General features: G+C 31.7%; 1 protein-coding gene across 1 annotated transcript in view; it reads left to right on the top strand.

Moving 5' to 3' along the window:
• Nucleotides 1-4,244: 4,244 nt before the first annotated feature.
• LOC126737000 (alpha-N-acetylgalactosaminidase) overlaps nucleotides 4,245-26,432 on the top strand; it is a 48,618-nt gene continuing 26,430 nt past the window's right edge. Inside the window, exons 1-4 of the mRNA XM_050441662.1 lie at nucleotides 4,245-4,408; nucleotides 14,524-14,698; nucleotides 23,255-23,516; nucleotides 24,072-24,241. Of these exons, the coding sequence (XP_050297619.1) occupies nucleotides 4,245-4,408; nucleotides 14,524-14,698; nucleotides 23,255-23,516; nucleotides 24,072-24,241 (771 nt within the window). The remainder of the gene's footprint in view (nucleotides 4,409-14,523; nucleotides 14,699-23,254; nucleotides 23,517-24,071; nucleotides 24,242-26,432) is intronic.

The following is a 26,432-nucleotide window of genomic DNA, read 5'->3' as shown; positions in this document are numbered from 1 at the left end:
GGGGTCGGCTACTACTATCTATTTGGACGATTCTAAAACTAAAACAGGTTAAGGCTGCGAAGTATACTCGTTACGTTAAAGACCTTCAATTAAATACTATGGCACTAGGCCAAGTATCTTTTAAACCGTAATCTAAAGCGCCAGAAAAAATAACGTTACTGATAAAAAACTGATTATCCACACTGATTGTAGACAGGTAGTTCTTCTGCACCACTAGTGCAACAATACCATCGCACGCTCGTAGAAGCTTCTTCCAAAAACAGAGCGGAAGTCGGCTAAATCAAAGGGTACAACCACAGCAAGGGTAATCGGCCAGCTGACGTCCTTGCCAAGAGAGCCGCTCTTAAACCAGTAAGATCGGAGCCCTTCGTGGATCTGACCATGGCGAATATCAAAAAACTAGTAAAATTTTACTCTCGCACGTTTTTTAAAAAGCAGTGGGATGATACTCAAGACTGCAATTTGTCCAAGGAGATTCTCAGCTACTTGGACAAAGTGAAGACAATCCGCAAATTGTCCCTAACTAACGTAAGGTATAACATATTAATCTTATAACTAATTAGGCTGCCTCTAATTGATCACTGTCATTTAAATGTCCACCTTCGTAAAATGAAATTAAGCAGGAGTTTACTATGCTGGTCATGTGACTGAACACAAGATAATGGAACACATACCTTGCGACTGCCTTGTTCTCTCGTTAATACGTAGTATCATTCTAGGTCCTAGGTATATCCCATCCATCTCTTGAAGAGATCAGAGGATCGTGTCGAAATTTTGTCGCTCTCTTTAGACAGGATGGAGAAGTCCCCTACTCCTTCAGCAAAGATCCACAACGGGTCTAATGAGGCCTAAGTACAATTACAGTGCCTGCACTAACCTCTGCAATTACAGATATAGAAGTAATTTTCTCCAGGCAGTTAAAGCTATTGCGTTTTTCTTTCGGGTATTTACACTTGTTTCCTAATATCAGTCGTTTCATTTATTTGATGTTTTTCAGGCAACTGAAGCCATTTTCCAAGTTGTTAAGACCTCTCTTATGCCATTGGAATGTGATTTTTTCTTCTAGGTATTAAAAGTAATTTTCTATGTAAATCTGGATGTTAAAGTCATAGTTTTTTTAAGGCTCTTATGTTTGCGCGATCAGAATAGGATCATACATATTATTTCAAGGCTTTTTCTAATCGTAAATAAATCTTTAATTCTTAAAGAAATGCTCAAAATAGGGTTCGCTACTGATCTAGTGTTTGTTGACCTCAATAAGGCCTTTGATACATCGCCATAAATGATATTCAAAGACCTGTTCATCTAAGGTAAATCTAATAATGAAATCATTATGAATAGAATTTTGACAATAATCATTTATCATTTACAAACAAACAAGTACCGACAATATAAAGAAGAAAAGACTGCAAATAAATGCATTGAAACGTCATTATTATCAACATAACAAGTGATAACAAATAATAAATTATAATCAGACATAGTAGTACCACACCGCATTTGTGGGGAACGGTATCCGGCAAGACTCATATCAGAGATTTCCTCCGTTTAGTTACTCGTAAATCGTTTAGTCTCTCGGTCGTACCGTAGTAGTACTTCACCGAAAACAGCTGAGAGTATAACGATCTCTTCGCGGGGTTTGTACCCGCAAACAGTATTCGCGCATTTACTTCCATCGCGAATGGACGTACAAAGGCAGTCCTACGTACGGTGTAACGTTTCACTTTTACCTTCGTTTCAGAAATACTGACGAAAAGTGACCGTGAACGTAAAAGTTGTACCGAAAAGTTGTGTTTTTTTTTTGTTGTTACTAAGAAGGTAAAGCGGCTTTGTAACACTTTTTTTTTCGTTGGGATGAGATGAGTTCTTATAGATATGAAGAAATCGACGGTATTGTTTTGATGTGCTTGACTGCGGTGACACACTTTTGAAGTAATTTATTAATATTAAGACTTTACTTGGTGCATGAATATATCATTTTATTTTTTTTTGTTAATGCAGCTTGTAAGAAATAAATTCAATATTTCTTAAATTGACCAATTTTTGGAAGAAAAAATCAGTTTTTTAAGTCAATTTTTTTGTCAAATTCATCTTGTATAATTAATATTTTTGTATCATTTTGTATATTTGAGCCAGATTCAGTCTTTCTTCTTCTTTTTTATTCAAAGTACCATTACTAAATATCCATCAGGATTAGCCCTCACATCAGTTGGCTACTGGATAACCTCTTCTTGTTGTTCTTTTTCTTTATCCATTAACAATCTCCTTCTCTTTTAGTTCTATCATAATCATAGACAAATTCTTTGCCAACTAAAAATTAGGTTACATTAGTCTTAGTTGAAGATTCTTTTGGTATATAAATTTTTAATGGTATATCCAGAAACCATCCATCATTAGGAGCTTTTCAAAGTCATCACCTACGTGGGTTTACTACTGATTAACCTACTTCTTTTCTTCTTTTTCTCCTTCCTCTTCCTATCATTGAAATTTCTCGTGAAGATTCATCCTTAAATCTTTTTCTTCATTTTCCTAAATTACATCTTCATTTGTAATAATAAATGTAAAGTAATAACAAGCAGTTAATAATAATGTAAAAATCATTCTTAGTGGCGATTCTTATCGGACGATGTTGCAACAGTTTTATTACGAAAATCAAAAAATATGCATAAACACTGTCTTATTTTCCAAAGCACTCCAAACTCAGTATTTTCAGGAAATCATCTAATTTAGAATATTTAATAGTCAAATTGTTCTTGGTTTTAGTTAAGCCCATATCGCTGAACTTATCATTCAAGGTATCATCTTGTTTTTACGTTTGATCTTCGTGGATACCACTAATACAACCATTCCAAGGCCACTAAATTGCTGTTAAATAACCTCCTTTTATTGTCCTTTCTTTTAATAAGAACCTTTGCCTATATGATTAATTTAGTATTCTTCTTTTTTTTCAGTAATAGAAAAGCTCTTTACCAAGCAAAAAATATTGTTGATACTCAGAAGCGATCTATAAATACTTTATTACCTCCTAAATAATTATGTAATTATCCATTTCTTTCCATCATATTCTGAACTGCATACCCATTCTGATAAAATGTGTCAACATAGTGGTCAACATAGCTACCTAGTTCTATGAAACTATTTTATTAATTTTAAGTTGGAAAATAGTCATTAAAAGACTTACAGTCTTCTTTAATTATGTCTTTAAAAATCACTACTAAAACCCTAAATCTTCTTGAGCCGTCATCGAGTTTCTCTTAAGATCAACTCTTGCATTAATTTCTTCTTCTTTATGGAAATGTTTACTTATATTATCAACCTCCTCTTCTCCTCATTTTATTCAATCTTGGACACTACTAACTTTTGTTTAGTTCATTCCTCTTTGTATCGTTAACTTCCAAATTTTATTCAGATCTGTCTAATTCTGTCTGGTTTAGTCATCTTGTGTTTCTTTTTCGACATCCGCTTAAGTCAAAGAACATTATTGTTGCTACTGAAACGCCTTTGCCACTAAATCTTTTACTAGGTCGTATTTTCCTTTTATTTACTCCTAAAATTCACGCTTTTTCTTTATATTTCTATTCTTATTCTTTTAGGTACTTTTCTACCTCATTAAATTAAATTACAGCCATAACCAAATATCAAATAAATATCAATTGCGCCCTCAATCAAGTTTTATTAAATCATGACTATTAATTGGTGGCTGTCGAAATGAACTTTATACATATCAACATTACCTTGTGACTATTATAAAGCAAAGTGGCAGAACCTTTTTGCCTTAGTCATTGAATTTTCTTTGTTTGCACCTATTGTGCCGTAATCGTTTCCGTTAAAGGGCACGCGAAAATTGAAAAATTATACAGACGTGATAATAAGTGAAAGTGTCGTTGGGAGGTATGACGTATTTTCTATTTAACTGTAGCATAAAGGAACCGTTCCCACACGCGGGTACCGCGGCACGATCCGATTTCGTAATATCGTTTAACAACCTGCAGAAATCTCGGCTATTAGGTATATTGTGGTGGTGCTTTTAATGAAAATTATGCGAAAATGGTATTATAAATGAAAATTTTACCTGTATCATATATTTTTAATGAAAAAATTTCCTTCGAAAGCGAAGGTTCCTTTAACATTTCCATGCTATGTGCCCCAAGTTCAAATTGAAGAATAATGTGTCTTGATCTTGACGTAATTTTTGAAAACGCTCATAAATGCTTTGGTTGTTCCAGGTGAAATTAAAAAGTGAGATGTTTAAAGAATGGAGGGGGGTTGGAGCGTTATTAGCTGTCATAATTAGTTGCGTGGTGGCGTTGGAAAATGGGTTGGCGAGGACGCCGCCCATGGGCTGGCTGGCGTGGGAACGATTTAGGTGCAACACGGATTGCAAAAATGACCCTGACAACTGCATAAGGTAAGGCTATGTTTTAAGTGTTATATTAAGGTTAATTTTGCATGGTGTGTTCCATATTAAGGTTATATTTTTAGCTACTTTTATTGAAAATTTTACGGAAAGTCATAAATACCAAGCCTAATTTTGTTTGCCTAAGTCACGATGAAGTATTGGAGAGATGCAATTTGGTGAATCAAAAAAATTGAATTTTCAAATATTTAAAGAAGAACTTCAAAAATGTTGAAAAAATCTTTCTTAAAACTAATTTAAACCTAAAAAATTTTGCAAAAGTTCCATGGCAAATCTAAGCAAAAAATACTAAGTAATATTTAGAATATGATGAAATAAATAAATTGATTAAAAAAAAATTGAAATTTACAAAAAGTTATAAAAATAATGAGTAGATAACCTTTAAGTAAGTTCAAAAGAAAAAAAAAAGTTACGAAACAAACACAAAAATTTAATAAAAACTCTTTTAATTTTTTCACATCATTTTATTTATTTCTTAAAACCGTAACATATATAATATACTGTATGTTATACCTTATTAACGTAAAACTCAAATTCGATGATTGATTAACACGCGACAACGTTCCAATCCTAATATTAATTTTTCTCTTTTTGTCATAAAAAGGTATATTATAGTGTCTGTTATAGTGGGGTGTTATATGTAACTATATTTTATAGGTAAATGAGAGTTGCACATTTAAACGTAATATCATTGCATACAAGGTTCAATGAATTTAGATTTCTAGTAGAATATCAAAATGTAGACATCTTTTTATCTGAACCATGGCTCTCCAATAGCGATGACTCATTGTTGTTTCAAATTCCGGGATACCAATTTTTTAAAAAGAATCAGGGTAGAGGCTGGGGCATGGCGGCTTATGTAAGAGACAATTATAAAGTTAAAATTATTTTATTTGACTTTAATATTAATGCTCAATTGGAACTTCTTTTCTTAAAAATAAAAATCAAAAATAAAAATTATGCTTTAAGTGCTTTTTATAAGCCCCCTACTCTTAATTTTAAAGTTCTGATTTTAATAAAATATTTTTTTTATACATATATGTGTTGACGAAGTTTTGTGATTAGGAGATTTTAATATTAATCTTTTAAATTTAAGTAATGCCCTTACATCATTATTTGAAAATTATAATCTCACTCAAATAATTGAAGAGCCAACCAGAATCTCAGGCTACTTGCAGCACTCTTCTTGATGCCATATTTGTGTCTAATGTGTCTCTGATACATAATAAAGGGGTCTTTTGGGCAGACAACAACTCAGATCACAACTTGGTTTTCTGTGCGCTAAATTTATACAGGGTACCCATAGTTCCTAAACTAATTGAGTACAGGTGGGTACATTGAGTACTACCATGGGATAACATTTTATATCAAAATAATATCGATAGTAAACTAGTAATTTTTAATAATTTAATTCAAACACTTTTTAAGAAACATGCTCCTTTTAAAAAAGCAAGAATTACTAAACGTAAAGCTCCTTGGGTAACATCTGAGGTACTTCTTTTCCAAAAACAACGCAATGAGGTAATAAGGAAATTCAAGGCAACAAAGGATATATAAGATTGGGAGAATTATAAATTTCTGAGAAATCATACTCTGGCTACAATTAGAAGAGAAAAAATAGAAGCACCTAAATCTGTTGTGTAACGAAAAAAATAAACGTCAGCTTTGGTCGCCATTAAAAAAGTTTATCTTTGTAGAGATAAAAACAATACCAATATTCCGGAACACCTGTCTGATCCAAATCAAATTAACATCTTTTTTTCCCAATTTCTTCAAAATTCTTCGTGCGTTCAGCGTTATAATAATGGTGTATTTGATAATAGCCTGCATTTCACACTTAATCTTGCAACTGTTGAAGATGTAAGTAGAATTTTAAATAGTATTAAGTCTAATGCGACTGGTGTGGATCAGATTTCACCAAAAATGTTAAGGTATTTTAACCCCTTAATTGATAAGTACATATGCCACATAATAAATTGTTGTATAGAAGCTCACTATTTCCCCGATCAATGGAAAATTTCGATTGGTAAACCCTTATCAAAAGTTGCTAGCCCAGAAAATTATAACGACTTGCGCGTTATAAGTATACTTCCAGTATTTTCAAAAATATTTGAAATTACCATCAGATGGTTCGTTATTTTTTTGATAATGACATTATTCCGGCTACGCAATGTGGCTTTAGGGAGAACTTTGGTACCTCTGTAGCTCTACTAAACGTACTGGATGATATAATGGACGCTAGTGATAAGCAACAGATTGCTGCTCTGGTGCTTTTAGATTTCTCTAAGGCGTTTGATATAATAAATCATGCTCTTTTACTAGCTAAGCTTAAATATTATGGCTTTTCAATGGAGTCTATACAGTTAATTGAGTCTTATTTGAATAATAGATTTCAGACAATATTTACAAATAATTTTATTCTAATCAGGCTCACATTTTGTCTGAAGTGCCCCAGAATTCTGTCCTGGGACCTATGCTTTTCCTTGTATATACAGTAGACATTCTTCCTAAGTCCTTAAAAGTTTGTAAGGTGCAAGCGTTTGCTGATGATACGCAGATATATACAACTTTCAAACCTGATAATTTTAAAGAAGCGGAGATTGGTATAAACAATGACTTAAATATAATAAATCAATTATCTAGAAAACATAATTTAAAATTAAATTCCTCAGAGTCTTGTTTAATGTTTTTTGGAAATATCAATAAAACTACAAATATTAAAAGTGTAATAAATGTTTATGTGGAGGGCTCTAAGCTTTCGGTTGTTGAAACTGCCAAAAATTTGGGCATTGTGATGGACAGTAAGTTGAGATTCAGGGAGTATGTTAAAAAAATTGTTCAAAAATCCTTTGCAGCTTTAAAACTCTTATATAGTAATTGAGATATTCTTAATCTAAGTCTTAAACGCAGCCTATGTGAGGCCATGGTGCTCTCTAATTTTAACTACTGTGATTATGTTTACGATTTTTGCTTAGATAATGATTGTAAAATACGCATACAAAAAATTCAAAATGCCTGTATCAGATTGGTTTATGGCTTACGTAAGTATGATCATAATTCGCAATATTTTAAAACAATTAACTGGCTTAAAATGGACAATCGTAGAATTCTTCACTTTTCCACTTTTTTGATAAAAATCATTAGCAGCCCAAAGGCACCTGCAACTATAAAAAATAGATTGTTATTTAGAGCAAATGTACATGGGGTAAATGTTAGAGCTAGAAATAAGTTAAGCATGCCTACCATCCATAGGAGTGCTATGTTTCAGCGATCGTTTTCTTACAATGCTGTTCAGTGCTACAATAAAATACCTGCAGAATTTGTTGACATTCGTGCAGACAAATTTAGGAGGAAATATAAAATTGTTCTTATGAATATTCAAAACAATTCTCTTACTGTTTAATATGTATCAAATTTGCTGTTTTTTATAAAAGAACAAAACTTTTTTTGTTTTATATTATAATTGGGAATCTTTCTTTACATATAACATGTTGTTATAATGTTGGTTTATATACTTCGAATACACCCTGATCTGGTTCAGTGGAGTAGCTATATAAAGATAGACTGCGCAAGGTTCAGGTACTTTGTTTATTTTTTTTGTAAGAAGTTTGTAACGAATTTGAATAATAAAAGACATTTATTATATTATTATTATATTAACTCACTGACATTCTGTCACTATATAAGAAACGACACTCGACACTCTGTGTCAGTCGTACGAGAGTTGTCAATAACGCCGAAACATTTAGTTTTATAGTAACATGCTCTTTATATTTACGCACCGAGATATATTATGTTCTTTACACTATTTTTTAGTTAACATTTTGTAGAATCACTTGCAACCTATGGTATAAATTAAATATGATTGTTGGTTATTTGATGATTGAGGTGTTTTCTTTTGTTGCCGTCCGAGGCGGTTGGCCGAATGTAGCTATAAAACGGGCCACACACGGTACGATTTATCATACAACATGGTACAATTCAAGTCGATTAGACCATTGGAACGACCGTTGGATCATTAGTGGGGTTGTAGTTTGACGTGCAGTTCGACTAGATCGTGTGAATGCTCTAAAAAGTGGGAATGAAATTTCTGAAATTCTGAAATTTCTGAATTCTAAAAATTTGTTTTTAGTTTTTCGATATCTCTCTAGTTTGAAAGAGGCAGTGGTTATCCCTCTTTATAAGGGTGAAGATTTGAGTGAGCCTTGTAATTTCTATGTGTCCTTAAATTCTGGAGAGTCCGCGGCGGCAGTGTTTTGCGATTTATCCAAGGCATTTGATTGTGTAAATCATGGAATACTGCTAATATCTAAGCTTAATAATTATGGCTTTAGAGGTGTGGCATTGCAATGGCTGGAATCCTATCTGTCTAATCGTACCCAAAGAGTTACAGTATCTGGATGTTTATCCGATTCCAGATCCCTTAAAACTGGAGTACCTCAGGGTTCAGTGTTAGGACCACTATTATTTTTGCTCTATATAAATGATTTGGGTTCACTAAAACTGTAGGGTAAAGTGGTTCAGTTTGCTGATAATACCACCATTTTATGGAATCATAGAGATTCTGATAATGTTAGAGCCCAGGTTTTTAAGGATCTTAAGATTTTATCGGAGTGGTGTGCTGCAAACAAGCTTATATTTAATGTGGGCAAAACCTTTATTATGGGATTTAAGTGTGACGTTCAGGGCCTTATGTTTAGTGAAAACTCCCTCTTGCAATACAAAAAACGCTGTAAGTTCCTTGGTATTACCATTGATGGTCTCCTTTACTTCGAAGATCATATCCTAAATCTTGCATCAAAATTATCCTCTGGATGCTTTGCAGTAAGAATGGCGGGGCATGAGCTAGGAGGGGTAGTTGCACGTTCAGTGTACTTCTCATTGAGTCCCATCTTCGTTATTGCTTGCCTTTTTGGGGATTAAGCAACAAGAGATTATTAAACATAATTTTTGTGATTAAAAAAAAGGCAGTTAGATACCTATATTCCGCTGGGTTAAGAGATTCTTGTAAACCTCTCTTTATATCTCCTAACAAATCCTAACTCTTTTTTCTCTTTTTATCTTAGAAACAGCTACTCTAATTCATTAATGTCTTAAACCTCCCTCTAACACTGGTCATATGACTCGCCAGGTTAACGATTTTCCCTTTCCCTACATCCTCCCTCACCAAGAACTCACTTATATACCTTAGCAAAAAAATGTACAACCTGTTCCTCTATATATCAGACAAATTTTAAAAGTTTAGAAATTCAAAAAGAAATTGAAATCACTTTTATTGTCCAGGGTAAGCCTTGACGATTTTTTTAATGATACCTTTTGACCTGTGCTCTGACATGACTTTAGTGTTTTAGTTTTGTTTCCTATTAAATATTTTAATTTACTTCCTCTAAATTCTGTTTTGACAGCTTTACTTATTTTTTAATCAAATTTATCAAAAAGATGCTTTTTTTAAATTTTTTTAATCTGTTTTGTTATAATTAATTTTGGTAATGTGTGTAAATTTTATAGTAAAGTGTTTTAGATGTTATGTTGGTTTGAAATTTGAAATTTAAAGTGAATTTGGAATTTTTTAGTTTTTAGGATGCTTGTGCACGAGATTTTGTTTTGTCTTACGTAATATAGCACATTTTCTTTCTTTCTTTCTTTCTTTCTTTCTTTCTTTCTTTCTTTTTTTCTTTCTTTCTTTCTTTCTTTCTTTCTTTCTTTCTTTCTTTCTTTCTTTCTTTAAATAAAGTCGGTAAAAGGTAAAAACGATTTTGACAAATTTCGTTTTTTTTTAATATCTCCGGAAGTATCCGGAATTTTAAATTTTATCGTCATTTTTTTAAGCTCCACATTGCGCAACTTGGCCTCTATTTAACCGACCCCGTAACTCTTACGGTTTCCGAGATCCCACTGGTCACCCTCGAATTTGGGACACCTTACACGCATCTTAACACTAACCTTGGCTGCACATATTCCGGATTGAAATACTTGCTTTCTTTTCTACTTTAAAATTAAAATCTATATAAATATGACCTAAACATTATGTTAATAGGAGAAAAACAAAAACGGTATTAGGGTAACGTCATAAAGAAAATATGACTACCTGTTTTATAGTGTAATGTGTCACATCCGGCCCTGTTCAGTTTGCTGTTTCAGGGGCGTAAATACACGTTTTTTTAGATAAAAGTTTAAATATATATTTTTTCCTAAGCCGCCTCCTAAGCAAAAAACGATCATTTAAAGAGGTAGCTAGTAAAGTCATTTTTTGCTTAGATTTTTGAATAAGAATTACTTTAGACATAATCTTCATAAACAAAAATTTGTAGAGAGCACACGTGCTTTTTTTTGCTACAACTTTTTTTGTTATTTAACAATTTGGCACAGAAAGGCCTAACTCATAGAAAGCAACATTTTTTTATTGAAAATGGTACTCAAAAAGTCGCTTAAACTTACGATCAAAGATCTATAAAAAAAAAATTGTCATTCATGAGATTCTATCAGAAAAAAGTACGGCATGGAAACTGAGTGTGTACTATGCTTGAGAAGAACCTAGTATTAGTACTAGGCAAATTGCTTTAGCGGAAGAAGTCAATCACATCAATCAGAAATCTGGAGAGTTTTAAAGGCATATCAATTTTATCCCTATGATTACCAAAGAGTTTAAGGTTTGCTTCCTGGGGATTACGCTCCATTTTATAATTGTCTATTGCAGAAGTGGATAGAAAATTAAAACCATGCATGATGAACCATGAAGTGATTTACACAATAATGAACTTACACGACTTGCTTTAATGGCAAGTTGAGAATTCACATGCCATTATTTAATCGACACATTTGTCCGATTTTTTTCCTCAGACGTTGACAGGAGTAGCATTTAGATATTTTTTAAGAAACAACTTCACCCATATTACTTCAAAATGTTCGACTGATGGCGAGGCAGCTAATATGAATAATACACGATCGTGCACCTGCATATTTTAGCGCGCTGATTTTGATTAAGAACTGTCAGCGACTGTTAGGTTGAAGAGGTCCAATACCCTGGCCCGCTAGATCTCCCGACTTAAATCCGTTGCACTTTCATTTGTGGGGTCATTTAAAATAAATTGTTTACTCTTCATCTTTCGATGATATGAATTATCTTCGGGGGCGAATTGAAAATCAATTCAATCAACATATCAGGTTTTTGCGAAAAAGTAAGAAGGTATCTTAGAAGACGTGCGAATAAGTATAGAGACAAAGGTGGCAGTCATTTTGAATATTTGCTTTGATACATATGCGCTCAAGCCATTATTGTAAACCATACAGAATATTTACTATTAGTAAATTCAAAAATTGTAAAATAAAGTTAATTTAAATTAAACATGTTATTAGAGTAACTTTTTAATTTAAACTAAATGCGTTTTGATGAGATAGGACAAATATTTTCAGATTCCATGGCAAACTTATTTGCCATGACTGAAACTATTAGAGTTTCATACGCAGGACAGATTTTCTTTAAACACTCTTTGCTTTAAAACGTGAAGCTTAAGATATTTTTTGAAATAGTACCTTTTTTAGGAAAAATTGATTTTTATTAATAAGACCTTTTCGTGCTATTTTTAAGAAACAAAAAAGTTGTAGCACCTGTAAAGAATAAGCACGTGTATCAATCGTCACAAATATCCCCTCTATAATCTACGCCACTAAAAAATTAAAAATTTCTGTTTATGAGGATTATGCAAAAAATAAATTCTTTTAAAGGACATCTTTTTTTTCTTTAAATTGTGAATACATATAATGGTGAATGCCATCAGTGAATGCAACATGATAATTCATCCGAAATATTTCTATTTGCTATATCGTGTCACTTTAGCAGACATGCAAAACGATAATTACCAATAAAAGCAGACCTATTATTATTTATTTATAGATGATTCTCTTCTAAAGGTCAAAATGCTTTTAATCTATACATTGTTCAACTCAAATGAATAAAATTAGTGTCAAAAGTATCTAATCGTAATAACCTTAGACTTCATTTGGTAGTAAAATGAACAGTTGTTAATATCGTCGATTTATTTAATCGGTTTTTAATAAAAGAATGGCCAATCCTATTATTTAGATGCCAATAACTTTTGTGGAACCGGATTTTGGATTAGCATGTTCTTAGCATATGATAATTCGTACATGTTTATCATGGTCAAGATGATATTTTATATAAAATCACCAAAATATTATTTAGGTTGAATAAATAATAATTCATCACTTTACTTTGCAATTTGGAATATAAAATGGACGTAGTGATAATTACACATACCGATTTATTCATCACAATCAGGAGAGAAACCGTAAGCGTAATACAATGACTTAATATATAGAGTATATTTACAAACTAGTTCTTTTATCCACCATGTCCTATAATATCCTAGAATAAAGGTTATAAAAAAATTTCTTATTGTAAAAAGACATCTAATAAGGAAAAACATTTTTTTTTTCGTATAAATTACTATTGATATTTAAGAAACCCGTAAACTTACATAATTGAAGATATTATCTGTAATTAGTTCGTTTTCTATGCGCGATTTTAATTATTTTTCTATAGGTTATTGCACGATTTAAGTTATAATTAAACTTAACTGAGTTATTACAATAAACAAAATTGTTTAAAAGCATTTTCTAGTAATTATCATAGTTTATAGCAAAACTGCTGTTTATAGGCCATATTTATCGTTAAATATAAATATTTGCCATAACATTTGTAAGCTATTTACGTCATTTAAAGAAAGATTAAAAGAAAATGTATATCCATGTAAATTTATAATTTTAGTTTTTTTTTATGAATAAAGTGAATAAATGCATCTCTTTAAATATTCCTGATTCATTCACTCATATCTTGTGTCTTTTATACATCTATGATATGGCTTCTCTTCAAATTATTTTTATTGTATATATCTGTCTTATTTCCATAAACACTCAGTTTTAGTTCTACCCACTTTAAAGTCAAATTATTTATTGATCTATGGTTTGTTCTTCTGAGTTACCTCTTGTCACTCTTTTTTTTTCTAATAATATACCATAATTGTCTCCCCTCTTGTATCTATTTTACACCCTTTTACTCTATTTTACTTTTAAAAAAATTAGAGCATACTTAATTCAGAACAAACAACCTTGTTACATTAATTTTAATATGTAATCATTTAAGTTAATAAGATCAAAAAAATCTTACATTTATTGTATCTTTTTCTTAGTACTATGCCTTTGCATATAGACTTCTTCTTCTTCTAGCCATACTAAAGCCACAATATTTTCCTCACTACTTCTAAATCCAATTAGAATTATCTCGCTTCCACTAATATAATGATGACATAATTACTAAAACTGTTTGCCTTGTTTTCAGATTTAATAATTTCTGTATTGATTTTGTAATATTCTTCTTTGGTCTGGTAAGAAAAATCATCTCTGAATCTTACGTCTATTTTTTGTAGCAAACCTTTGAACAAGCACTTCTTCTATCCATACCAAAACCCTAATATTAGAACAAATATTCTTTATTACTACAAAATTGGATTGTATATTTCATTCTCATCTACACACTTAGAAGAGGACAACTCTTCATTTTCAGACCTAATAACTCAATAATTTTGATTAATTCCTCAAATTGTTTTTTGACACAGACAAAAAATATGCATCCTATCATTTCTGGATCTGCTGATGCTTCACATAGACTTTTAATTCATTCTCTTATGGTTTGCTGATTCACTTTTTCTAATATTGTAAGTGCTTTTCTATCTCTTTCTTGTTTGCTAATTTAATTCTCAGAAGTTAATAAATTTCACAGTTAAGTTTACAAAAAACAACCCTTACTGCCTCCGTTCCAGACCATAATTACTGATTTTCTTCTAAGAGATTCCTGCGAAAAATTGAAATTCGTTGATCTGATAATTTATTGGTTTCTGACTTATAATTCTCTTTGATTGAAAAAATACATCACTGCAAGTTAGAATTGTTGTTATATCTATATTATGAAATACAAATTAATGATTCCCTTTAAAATTAATTCTTTATAATCATATAAAGAAACTGCCTTAGAAACTCTTTGGTACTACTTTGTGGCAATTTAAATTGAAAAAAGAAAATTATTTCAGCGAACATTTATTCCGTACAATGGCAGACATTGTATCGAGTGAAGGTTACGCCGATGTGGGCTACGAGTACATCAACGTAGACGACTGCTGGCTGGAAAAAGAAAGAAGCCAATTTGGTGAATTAGTACCTGATAGACAAAGATTTCCCAGAGGAATGAAATCTCTTGCCGATTATGTAAGTATCAGAACTATTTAAGTCTTATTGATGACAACCAGTTGATTACGGGTTTTCACGGTACGATCAGATAACGTTTAAAGTAACGGAACCACCGTTTATCTGCTAGAGTAAGCGTGTGGGATTTTTTTAAACTAAAGAAACTTTACTTAAGGATTTAAGATAGGTGAGGTGTTAATAATTATAAAATTGTATGCCGAGAATAGTATATGAGGGCGCTAAATGGTAATTTATTTAATCAATATGTAGGATTAAAAATTATATTGGGTTAAATGGCTTCTAAATCCGTTAAAATGCAATATTTTTTTCTCAAAATCAGCTAAAATTTAAATTTTATTTTGCCAAAACATATTACCATATTCCTCAGATACCTAATTAAATTTGCATAACTAATTTAACAAAAATTACTTTTGACGTTACGTTACAGTTACGTAATTTACTAAAACGTCCCACGTTACTTTTAATAAATAACATTTATACCTGAAGGCTGAATACGTAAATGTCTCAAGGTTCCACAGAAAAATTGCTCTGTTACCTTTAAAAATTAAAGAAAACAACACAAAAAAAAAACAAAAAAGCTGTTTTTCTTCTCGTAAAACTACTAAAGCACTCACTTAAAGAACGTGAATCTTTTCGCACCGTGAGAAATTTAATCATAATGGCAGGAACCACCAATTAGTTAAAAATCAATCAAATACTACAAAAGAAATTAATCAGTAAAGGAAATGGTTAGGCATACTATTAGAAAACCAGTTTTTAATTAGGGCATATTTTATAATTAAGCAAAGCAATTATGAACTTAGAGGTTCAATGGAATCGGCTTAGTCACAATTTGAAGAGGATTCAGGAAGTAGAAGACAACAAGTTAATTTTTCATTGAACTAGTGGCAAATCGACTTGGTCACTGGTTATTTTGCTACATTCAGTTAAAGGACTTACTACCATTAAGAAATAGAAGAAAAAAGAAAGAGTGCATTAATGCCTCAACTTTTTGGAGTAGATAATCGTTTTCCAGGGTTTAACTTAGAATCTGCATATCTATATCAGAAAAGAGTTTCTGTCAATCCTCTTCAAGACGAATTGAAAGATAATTTTTCCTGATTTCTGAGGCTGTAGACTATTTATTAAATCATCACTAACTTTATTGAGCTTGCCGTTGCGGAGAAGATTGTTCCGATGTGGAGAAATAAAATGAGAGGCTGATTAGCTACTGGTGTAGATTGATGCCTCTTCGTTTTTAATCCGTTTTCAGAGATAAGTTGCGAAGGTAAAGGTGGATGTTCCTAAGAGATAGATAGATACTAGTTGTTTAGTACAGATATTTTTTATTTGCCTGGATAATCCACCTCCTCATCAGGTGTAGGCAAGTCTTTGACAGGATGAATTACAGTACTAAGAATAATGGATAGAAGGTATATAACGGGTTTAAAACTTAAAATGTCCTATAATTTCGAGCATTATTTAATAACTAAGTAATGGTTAGGTACTAATTAAAACCACTTCACATTTACATTTTCTATGTAATGATTTATTTGATATAAATTCAATAAAACAAAGAAAAAATAGATAATTATTATACACTATTAATGATAAAATATTTACTTAAAATCCAATAAAATCTAAGTTATACACTCTGTATGTATACATCGAGAATTTGTTAACGTTTTTTGGGCCTTCCGTTTAAAAAATTTCTGCAAAAAACGTGCTGCGAAGGCTTTTCGCTTGCTTAATGACAGAATAAAATTGCTAATCTTCGATATAGCTGGCTGTATTTCTTGGAGTTTAAACGTCGAATTTATGTTTTCATGATCTTGGGATAAATTAAAAAAAAAATAGCACATTAAGTGATTTCGGTTACAGAAATTCCTTGATGTTCACTGATCGATCTTTGCTAGATAACTAGGCTATTTTGAGGCTAAAAATTACTTTTCTTCATGCTAAATCTCTAAAAGAACTTTTAAGAAAAATTATTGAGTTAAAAAGAGATCCCTTTTAAAATAATTTTTGGAGGCCATAGGATTTGATATCGTAGTGTTAAAGTCCACACTAGATTAAGCAGCGTGGGGACGTTTTGGGGACGTGCTTACAAAACAGACGTAATAAAAGGCTTTCGGGGCTGTTTTATCCATACATGAAGGGTAGTATTATGATTGCGAACTTCAAACAAAACGTACTTTTGAAGTTCTGCAGGGATTCCTGTATTCCAGAAAACCCTAGTTTGTGATACCTCAGACTTCCAAAATTATTTTACCAAGTTTCACACAAAAAGAAAAATGAATATTTATTGTATTAACTAATTATTGAGAAACTTTTTATTTAATTAATTTTAATTAAATTATAGTGCATCCCAAAAGTAATGTCTAAATTCATTTAAAATTCAGGGGGTGTATAATAAAAGGCTTTCGGGGCTGTTTTATCCATACATGAAGGGTAGTATTATGATTGCGAACTTCAAACAAAACGTACTTTTGAAGTTCTGCAGGGATTCCTGTATTCCAGAAAATCCTAGTTTGTGATACCTCAGACTTCCAAAATTATTTTACCAAGTCTCACAAAAAGAAAAATGAATATTTATTGTATTAACTAATTACTGAGAAACTTTATATTTAATTAATTTTAATTGAATTATAGTGCATCCCAAAAGTTATGTCTAAATTCATTTAAAACTCAGGGTATGTTCGAAAAAAAACGCTCGGACCCGTCGATTTTTATTTCAAGTTTGTATATACAGGGTTGCTCAAAAATAAATTACGACCATCAACTTCATTTTTTCTAATGAAAGCACCTTTTTTTATTTCATCTTTGAATTTCGCGTGGAATTCTACGTATGTTTCATGCATCATATCCTATACCTTAAATCAACAGTTATCGAAAAAAAGACGATTCATGTAACAAATAAAAAAAGAACAAAAATTAAGTTAAATGTTCAAAATGGTTGCCATTCACGGCTTGACAATATCCAAGGCCAACAATAAAGTCTCGTTGCACATTTTCAATCATTTCCGGAGTTATGGCGCGCACTTCTCTGCGAATTCTCTCTTTTAAGTCGTCTAGATTATTTGGCCTATTAACAAATACCTTCGACTTGAGGTATCCCCACAAAAAAAGTCCATTGGTGTTAGGTCAGGCGACCTAGCAGGCCATTCAATGGGTCCTCTTCTTCCTATCTACCGATTGGGAAAGGTTTCATCCAAAAATGTACAAACAGTGGCAGCATAGTGCGGAGGAGCGCCATCTTGCTGGAAAATTAGTTCTTCGTCAGGATAGTCTGGATCCAATGGATTTGGAAATAAAGCTAGTAATTCTGGAATTAATTCAAATTGGACAAAATCGAGATACACTGGTCCCGTTAAAGTCTGTTCAAAGAAAAAGGGACCTATTACTCTTCCGCGCACTATTCCACACCACACATTTAGTTTTTGAGGGTACTGGTTGTTTACCTCTATCATCCAATGCGGATTTTCTGTTGCCCAGTATCGACAATTTTGTCTGTTCACACTACCATTCAAACAGAACGTGGCTTTATCGGAAAAAATAATATTTGTTACTAAATTATTATTTAGATTGCACATGTTTTGTAAGCGTTCACAAAACTCATTTCACTTATCGAAATCGTCATCAAATAACTCTTGCACAGGAATAACTTTGTAGGGGTGATATTTGTGCTTTTTAACTATTCAGTGAACTATCGATTTTGCCATGTGTAAATTTGCCCCAATCTGCGACAGAGGAGTGCATGGATTTTCTTCCAAAGAAAGCAAAACGTCAAGTTGTTCATTTTCATCTCAAGCAGGACGACCAGATTTTGGCAGATCTCTAACATGACCGAATTCTATAAATTTAACCTCTATTCTACCACCACCTTTTGACATATCGAAGGACGATCAGGATGGATTTCATTGAATAATTGAGCAGCTTCGCTTTGAGTACGTGTTCTATCACCAAACCCAACCATGCACAGAATTTCTATTTTTTCTTGTTCCTTTACCATTGTGAAAACCGCAACTTTGCTCGTACACTTCACACTTGACAATATCTGTTTGGCGTACAACTGTCATACAGTTTCTATGAAAATACACGGTCACCAGCCAACAATAAAAAAACACGAATGAATGGAATTTTTTCTCTGTATGAAAATTCTCAGAGATAAGGTGACTCGTAAGGTGAACTTCAATAATAATGTTTGGTCGTCATTTTTTTCGATAACTGTTGACTTTAGATATAGGACATGATGCATGAAACATACGTAGAATTCCACGCGAAATTCAAAAATGAAATTAAAAACGGTGCTTTCATTTGAAAAAATTAAGTTGATGGTCGTAATTTATTTTTGAGCAACCCTGTATATACAAACTTGAAATAAAAATCGACGGGTCCGAGCGTTTTTTTTCGAACACACCCCTGAATTTTAAATGAATTTAGACATAGCTTTTGGGATGCCCTGTATTGCCTGAGCTTAATGCGCGGCTATATTGTATAACGTTTTTTTGATATCTGATTTTTATTAAATATTATGTGATCACAAAGGGGCATAAGGTATTGATAATGGGTGTTTATTGATTTGTATTTATTTGTTATACTAATGGTTCTTATTATTGCGTTCTGCTATTGAGATTTGCAATTTTCTAATAATGAGTAGTTTTTTATATTTATTAAGGTTTGTGATATGTGCGTTGACCAAAACAATTCGATTAATTTAAGAGAAAAGGGTTGATATGGTAATACTACAGATCTCTGAAGTTTATTTAATTAAATGATTATCTATATCCATTGGCGTTTGATCTTGTCATCTCTAAATTGTACCAAGGTTGCTTAATTGGCAAGACAAAAAATTACTTTTAGTTCCTTTTGGAAGAATTCATAGCATAAAAATTTATATAGTGTGTATAATAATAATAATAATAATTCCTCCTATCTTAACCTTAGAATACAAATGTATGCAATGTATTTATACAGGGTGTTACAAAATTCGGTGCAAATATTTTAAGAGCGTATTGTTGGAGTCAAAATAAGTTTTTTTTTCTATAAACTTGTGTCCTAATATTCTCCCTTTCAGAGCTAGAAAAAATCCATTATTTAGAACCGTCATTATAGTTATTCGTCAAATCTTGTGAAAAAATGCAAGTCTTCATTTTTTAGGTGCACTTTTCATTTTCCGTCACAAAAATGGTGTAAATCCAATTTTGGGGAAGATTCAGGGAAGCTTACCCTTCTGATTACTTCTATTTTATGTCTCCGATAAAAAATTTAAAAATCTAGCAACATCTTCAATAGGGACAAATATATCATAAGGGTGAGCCTCTCTGAATCCTTTCCTAAAATTAGATTTACACCATTTTTGGGACGGAAAATATCAAGAGGGGCCAGAAAAACGGAAATTTGGAAATTAAAAGATTTGACGCATAATTGTAGTCAGTGTTCTAAAAAATCGATTTTCTTTAACCAACTTGCGTGCATTTCAGGCTACCTGTTGATATGAAAAAAAATCCTATTTTGACTCCAACAATACGCTCTTAAAATATTTACACCGAATTTTGCAATACCCTGTATATATAGCACTAGCACTTTATGATAACTACCAAATGAACATACAAAAATTCGGCTAAAAAAATACAGTTCAACAGTACATACATTAAAAATCTGCTATCGGACATTGGATTCGGTGGTAAACTAAATGAAAACACAATAAAAATGCAAGAAAGTTAGATTATTGATTGAATTATTCTCTTAATTTAAGCTCTGAAAGAGAGGCCACGTAAAGTTTAAGTTCGGCTGGAACTTTGTTATGATATTTAGAAATCTCGTAAGAAAATGAGCGGTCGAATAGAGTAGTCCGGTGTATAGGTGGGAAAAATAAAAATGTTGTGCCTAAGTTCTATGTGTCATATCTAAATCGGACTTTTTTATACAAAATATAAAGGAAGTTTCTTGAATGTTATTTTGTGATACAGATTTAAACTATGAAGTAACCTTCTTTCACATATTCATCCAGCTTATCTCTTTTCGTTTTCAGTTACTCCTCTGTCGGTTTGTTATTCAATGATTTATATGCTCAGAGAATCTAAGATCGGTATCAGTCAATAACCCCAATTTTTATAGATATCACGGCACATTAAAATTTCGCTATTTATCTACAAGTTAAGAAGATTAAGGCCTGACATTTCTTTGGATTTAATTCCTGTAAGACTGTAAAATAATTTAAAGAACTTAAATAGTAATTGGAGATCAGTAGTTATTTTATGACAAACTTAAGCTTTGAAGTTAGTTGGGCTGTGTACAGACAAAAGAATAGGGGACCTAAAATGGATCCCTGTGGCACATGACTTTTAATATTTAACTATTCGGACTGGGTACCATTTACCTTAACCGACTGCCATCTAACAGCCAGATAATTACCAATAAGCCGATAGGCACAGCTACTGAAACCAAGATATGACAAAATAGCCAGCACCAACCCGTGGCTTATCCTGTCGAAGGCCTTCGAGTAATCCAGGAGGACCCAAGCAGTTTTCAACCCAAGTTTTCCGTGGTCGAATGCTTCAATAATATCACAGTCTTGCAACTGTGATCCTTTCTAAACCCAGGCCGTTTTCCTGTACATGCAGATTTATTTGTCCCTCTAAAACCCTCTCAAAAACCTTTGACAGGGTCGGCAGGATGCTGACAGGCCGTAGATGACTCAAGTTTTCCGTACAAGCTACCTTAGGCAGAGGAAGCTGGAATGATTGCTTCCAGGGCTCAGCAAATGTGAGTGTTTCAATGCTTTAATTAATAATGTGTGTCATATATGGCTAAACAGCATCGGATTTAATTGACAGAAGTGCAGCGCGTATATTATCAATAGTTGCTAGCTGGAACTCGAAATCAGTAATATCAGCCTTTTTATGGTACGTATAGAAGTCTAAAGCATCAGAGTTGGGTGTGAGACGAGTTACTGACTTAACAAAATAGTCATTGATAACTTTTACGTTACTAAGCTGTTTAGGAGTATTTTTATTAGCACCTGTAAGAACATTTAGGTCCCTCAAAAATTCTCTTTGTTAACAAGTCTTTGTTAACAAAACTATTCTAGAGATAGACCCTTTTTTCACTTGCAATAGCACCGAGTTTTTACTTTTATAATTTGACATGCCTTATCACGGAATTTCATTACGTATTTAAGATTCGGCGTAAGAGGTGCGTGCAGATTTAAAAAATTAATAATAACCATGTTAAACATATTCACCTTTTCATCAACAGAAGGTAAATAAATAATGTCGTCACATGGAGTATTCAGAAGAGTTTATTAGAATATATTATTGTCATAGCTTACGAAATCTCTATAGGATACAGAAAATGCTTTTAGCTTTCCAATAAATTACTTGTGCTGGCATCAAATCAGAGAATGATCGGCAATCACAATCGAAGGGTCGACTGCACTATTTGTTAAAATATCCAAGTTAGAACCAATAACAACGTCCAAAACTGCTTGTTTTGTAGGTTCATTTATAGTTTGATGTAAATCATGCAATAGCAAGTTAAACCTTTCAGCAAAAGTGGAATCGAGTTTTAGGAGATCTACGTTGAAATCTCCAAGGCATACCAAACAATCACATGAAACTAAAAGACTAGAGATATTTAACTCAAATTCATTTAGAAATTGAGTAGTTGCAAATCCTGGTGCCCTGTAAAAGACTTTAATATAACCTTTATAGCACCAATTTCAAATTCAATATAAAGTTGCTTGGAGAAGTCCCTATTCATATCGTTAATAATTGAAAATTTAATCATTGGATTACATATGTAAAGAAGGCCTCCTCCGCCCCTGGACTAAGGGTCTGATCTAACCACCTTATATTCTATTTTACCGCATCACAAATTACATCAGAGGGCCAACTTTCGGAAATTTGATCTCAAGAAACAACCATATTCACTCACTTCTGTATCGCACGTAAATATAATAATAAGTGTCTTGTGACCAGGTACTTAACTTGTATGTAAACTTTTAGATTAGCAGCCACCAAAAACTTGATGTTAAAAAAATCTATATTTTTCTCAACTTTCATTCTGTTCTGTTTAACCCTTATCAGATCCAAGTACCTTAAAAGAACCAAAGACATTGAGATCGATAACTTGCAATTATTTTAATACTGACATTGAATCTCCAAAGGGACTAAATTAATAAAATATTAATGACAAAATTATAAGAAAGTTATTTAAAAATATACATTCAGGTATCAGATTCTTATTAATAAGTGTTAGTAGTACCCATCAATAGTATCGAGACATACATTTTTAAATATTTTCATACACTTTATCTCGTCTATGCATCCTGGAACTACTGGAAGCATTAAGTTTTTCCAATATAACATTCTTTTAGTAACAGATCCAGAAAACGTGTATCTAAGATTTTTTTCTCTGAATAAAGTCTTCAGTTGATCATAAGTCAACTTTTCCATTTAAAGATATTACTCTCACGAAAATTACATAGTATAGCAAAAAATATACACATTTTAGATTTCTAAAACCACCCTTATTTTGTATATTCCAAACCTTACAAAACATTTTTCTTTTCAGATTCATGCCAAAGGACTGAAGTTCGGCATCTACGAAGACTTCGGGAATTACACGTGCGCGGGTTATCCAGGTGTTATTGGTTCTCTAAGGCAAGATGCGGAAACTTTCGCCTCGTGGGATGTAGATTACGTGAAACTGGATGGGTGCTACGCTCATCCAAGCGAAATGGACCAAGGCTATCCAGAGTTTGGCTATTATCTGAACCGAACTGGACGACCGATGATTTATAGCTGTAGCTGGCCTGTCTATCAGATTTATTCAGGTAGAGTATTTGAAATTTAAATGAGATGAATGGGAATATATAAGATATGGAATATTTTGGCTCCAGATTTTCAAAAAATGGGTATCATTTTTTTTTACCCTGTAGCGCCTTAAACGGAAAATATTTCGAAAAAAATAAGGAATTTTGTACTGAATAGGGAAATATTCTAAGACGTCCTTAAAATATCTTTATGAGCCCCTTGAAATTACCTAAATCACGAATTTTCCAACGAAAATTTAATCAGTTGTAAAAGATATTCGAAATAATCAAAAATTAATAAAACCTGTTCATATATTACTAGTGCAAATTTCCATATAAGATTAATTGTAACATATTAATACATACATTATAGTGCAATGTGCGCATTTTTTGTTTGGGTAATTGAAACAAGGTCGACCTGGCATTTATATGGATCATAAAGAATTATGTAAATTCATCTGGCGTTGTGTCATTGGTACTGGTTTTAAGCGTTCTGTCCTAGTATATATATAATTAATTTGTTATAGTTAACTAAAAATGCAGGTCAAAACCATAAAACTTTATTATTAATTTCAGGTATGGCACCAAACTTTACCTCAATCATTCAACACTGTAACGTTTGGAGAAACTTCGACGATATTCAGGATTCGTGGGCCAGTGTCGAAAGTATTATTGATTACTACGGTAATAATCAAGATGTGATAGTACCAAATGCTGGACCAGGACATTGGAATGATCCAGATATGGTAAGTTTATTAATATCCAAGCAAGAGATGAATGAACTAAATCTAACCTGAATAAAAACTGTATTGTTGACATTTATTATGACCATAGACAAATTGGTTTTATTATATTATGTGATTACATCATAATAGTAAATTAAATCTTTTTATGGGTTGGACAGGATGTTGTATAACGTTTATTGCTAGAACCAGTACGTATTTATTTGGCAATATTGGGCAGGGTATGAAAAATAATGATTGATACATGTAGTTTGTATGTGCCGATAAATCACTGTTTTTATCATATAATCCTATTAAGTATATCTTTTTTAGTAAAACAGTTCTCTATTTTTGTCACATATTTACACAAAACCTTTTCTTAAATAATTTAAAAAATGACTTTATATTTTGACTTAACCATCTTGACAAAAACATTTTTTTGCGGATTTCTCGTTGCCTTTATCCCATGAATTAGCTGCAAATTAATACCCAGATTGTATTGATAATTCCTATTATTTTTTAATTCCTAATTCTTCATTATTAGACAATCTATCCGTAATACAAGAATATTATTTTTTTTTATTAATTTATTAGCATATATCTTTGTTTAAAGCTAGAGGTAACAGGTATTTATGGGGTAATATTGGGCAAAATATTAAAATGTGAATCTTGATGCATGCATTTTTATGATACAGTGTATAATATAAAATGACCTATACCAATAAAAAGCAATCGTGCATAATTAAATTGAAATTTTATTAAAGAATAGTCGAGTGAATCAATTTTTTTCAGTTTTGTCTAGACATACAAGGTCGTACAGCAAGAAAATGGGTGACTTTTGGTAGTTTTGTTGGTTTTAAAAATAACTGGTGAAATATCGGTTTCTCTATTATTTTAGCCACATTTTAGTTTTAAGCAATTTATTTATTTAAATGAAAAGTACTCCCGTTAAATACAGGGTGCCCTCGATTAAGCACTGTTGGTATATTTGTTAATATTTAAGATACAGGGTCGGGGAAAACAAGAAAAAAATTAACATTGAAAATTTACTTTTGTTAAACGGAATCCACTCTATATTTTTACATTAATCAAAAACTAATAATTTTCCTAATAAAAAAGTTTATTTACCCTAAAAATAACAAAGTGATATTAATAATTTTACCAAATTTAGGCAAGTTGGCTTTGAAATATAAAAATAACATCAAGCAAACCTACTTAATTTACAATCAATTAGCAAAAACATCGCCATCTTGTTCAATACATTTCTGAGCATACTGCACGCGTCTTGTAGCTTTTAAGATTGATGTATTGATTTAATTTTTTGCCTAATATGTGTTTTAAGTTCATCAACGATCCTGTTTTTTAAATTTCATTTAATCAATCAATCAATCAATGCTTTATTGTAAAGAAATGGCTACAATTTGTAGACAAAGCTGTAAAACAAAAAAGACACAAAAATACAAACAAAATACAATTAAAGAAAAGAAAAACAAAACAAAATTTAAAAAAAAAATAAATAAATAAATAGAATAGAATAGAATATCTACAATATATACAGATTAATACAATTTAAAAATTGTAAGTAGTCAAAAATATTATTATAAAATATACAATTTAATGTATACAATGTCAAAAAAAAATCATTAAAAAATCTCTCTATGTTAAAAAAAAATGTAAAAAATGTTTAAAAAAGTAAAAAATTATAAAAAATCCTAAAATAGCTACACAAAGCAGTATACCTAAACATGTACAGATAGTAAAAATACATAATCAGCTAGTGCGAAATTTTAAATCAATGATTACAAAAAAAAAATCGTTAAGTGTGTAAAAAGCTCTCTCCAGTAAGAATGCTTTTAATGCTTTACGAAATGCAAAGAAAGATGCGATGGATTTAATTTCCAATGACAGATGATTGTGCATTTTTTTTGCATTATATAATATGGAACTTTTGACCAACTCTAAATGTGGGGTAGGCAGGTATAGATCATGTTCCATGTTTCTAAGTGGATAACTATGGGAAGGCCTGTCAGATGCTGAACCGTGTTTGCGTATTAGACAAACGGACTCAAATATGAATAAAGATGGAAGAGTTAATATTTGAAATTTTTTGAATGCTGGCAATGACTTTTGTATTTAAGTCTCAGTGTATAACGTAAAGCTTTCTTTTGTAGTCTAAAAATACGGTCAAATTGAGTTGCACTACCTGTACCCCAGA

The sequence above is a fragment of the Anthonomus grandis genome, chromosome 6, assembly GCF_022605725.1.
Source record: "Anthonomus grandis grandis chromosome 6, icAntGran1.3, whole genome shotgun sequence".
Classification (NCBI taxonomy): Eukaryota; Metazoa; Arthropoda; class Insecta; order Coleoptera; family Curculionidae; genus Anthonomus; species Anthonomus grandis.
This window is presented reverse-complemented; position numbering and strand designations above follow the sequence as displayed.